At 45.0% G+C, this 1,677-nt stretch overlaps 1 protein-coding gene across 1 annotated transcript in view; it reads left to right on the top strand.

The window, feature by feature from the left end:
• The window catches only part of LOC101850814 (actin, cytoplasmic), a 17,451-nt gene extending 15,800 nt beyond the window's left edge, over positions 1-1,651 (top strand). The window contains exons 6-7 of the mRNA XM_005101462.3: positions 217-276; positions 924-1,651. Coding sequence (XP_005101519.2) covers positions 217-276; positions 924-1,606 — 743 coding nt within the window. The 3' untranslated portion in view covers positions 1,607-1,651. The remainder of the gene's footprint in view (positions 1-216; positions 277-923) is intronic.
• The last annotated feature ends 26 nt before the right edge of the window (positions 1,652-1,677 follow it).

Genomic DNA, 1,677 nt, shown 5'->3' with positions numbered 1-1,677 from the left:
CTGTCTCTCTCTCTTCCCCTCATCTTCTCCCTCCTACTCTTCCTTCTTCTCCCCCCTCCCCTTCCACCTCTTTGTCAGCCCATGGAGACAGAAACTCAAAGCTTGAACAACAACTGTTTTTATTATGCTATGAGGCACAATCGCTTCAAGATACAAACTATCATACTCTCCCCAGAGAAAAAATGGCAGAGACTATGTTTGAAAAGTTTTCCTGCCCAGCCATGTACGTGTATTGCCAGGCAGTCCTCAACTTGTTCGCGTCTGGCCGAAACACTGGTAAGTTTAAGAAAATGTGTGGATAGCTTGTACACATTAGTTTTGCTTGCTTGCTTGCTTGTTTGTTTGCTTGCTTGCTTGCTTGCTTGCTTGCTTGTTTGTTTGTTTGCTTGTTTGTTTTGTGCATTTACGTTCATCACATCACTTTACACAAACTGTCTAAGTAGAACAACAGCTCTAACTCTGACTACTACGGTGGCGGCAAACGTTTTAGCCTGAGCTGAGGCTGTTCTAAACGAGGAGGATGTTGTTAGCAGAAGATATATTGCTGCAGTCCTGGTTGATTGCATCTAACCGTCAAGATGAATTAATATTTGTTAGTAAATATGGTTGTGAGAAATACCGTGCTTTTTATGATTGAATGGTATGATATCAATGAACGTCTCCGCTGATATTGGTAGATACAGTACACGGTTGAGATGCCCAAAACAGCCAGACATGCAGGATTAAAGCAGCTCGTCCTTGGAGGGGAAATAATGAAACGATCCAAGTACAACACATCTACGGCAGATTACTACAAAACACATAATCCCGCCCCTTTTCCAAAAAAGCTAAACCTTAAGTGGAACCAAACCTTTTTTTTTTTTTAAAGATACTGCACATATGTTTGTTTTTCTCTTGACATTTAATTTGTGTATTTTTTTCAGGAGTAGTGGTAGACTCAGGGGACGGCGTGACCCACATAGTGCCCATCACCGGCATCTACGCCATCTCTCACGCTGTGAAAAGATTGGACGTGGCCGGCAGAGACCTCACAGATTATCTGGCCAAGCTCCTGACAGAGAGGGGTTACTGCTTCAGCACAACCGCCGAGAGAGAAATCGTCCGTGACATCAAGGAAAACCTGTGCTACGTCGCCCCCGACTTTGATAAAGAGATGCAAACTGCAGAGACGTCGTATGATTTAGAGAGAAAATACGAACTTCCGGATGGTCAGGTCATCACTATTGGCAACGAGCGCTTCCGCTGTCCCGAGGCATTGTTCCGTCCGGAAATACTGGGTCTAGAAATGCCAGGTATCCATCAAGCAGTGTATGATTCGATCATGGCGTGCGACATTGACACGAGGACGCTTTTTCTCTCGAATATTCTTTTGGCTGGGGGCAACACGATGTTCCCTGCGATTCAGAACAGATTGGACAAAGAGATAAAGGCGCTCATTCCAAGAACTGTAGTGTCGAAAGTGGTTTCTCCCCCAGAACGAAAGTATTCTACCTGGATCGGGGGATCAATTGTTGCATCGTTATCAACCTTTCAGCAGGCGTGGATCACTAAACTAGAGTACGAGGAATTCGGTCCATCTGTCATGCACAGGTGCTTTTCGCTCTAGCGACAGATGTGCGGTGTGAAATCTTTATTTATTGATTTTGTTACCTGATGATCCCGAGGCGAGAGGGGGGG

The sequence above is a fragment of the Aplysia californica genome, unplaced genomic scaffold (assembly GCF_000002075.1).
Source record: "Aplysia californica isolate F4 #8 unplaced genomic scaffold, AplCal3.0 scaffold00284, whole genome shotgun sequence".
Lineage (NCBI taxonomy): Eukaryota > Metazoa > Mollusca > Gastropoda > Aplysiida > Aplysiidae > Aplysia > Aplysia californica.
The sequence above is the reverse complement of the archived record's forward strand: the minus strand, read 5'-3'. Positions and strand labels throughout refer to the sequence as shown.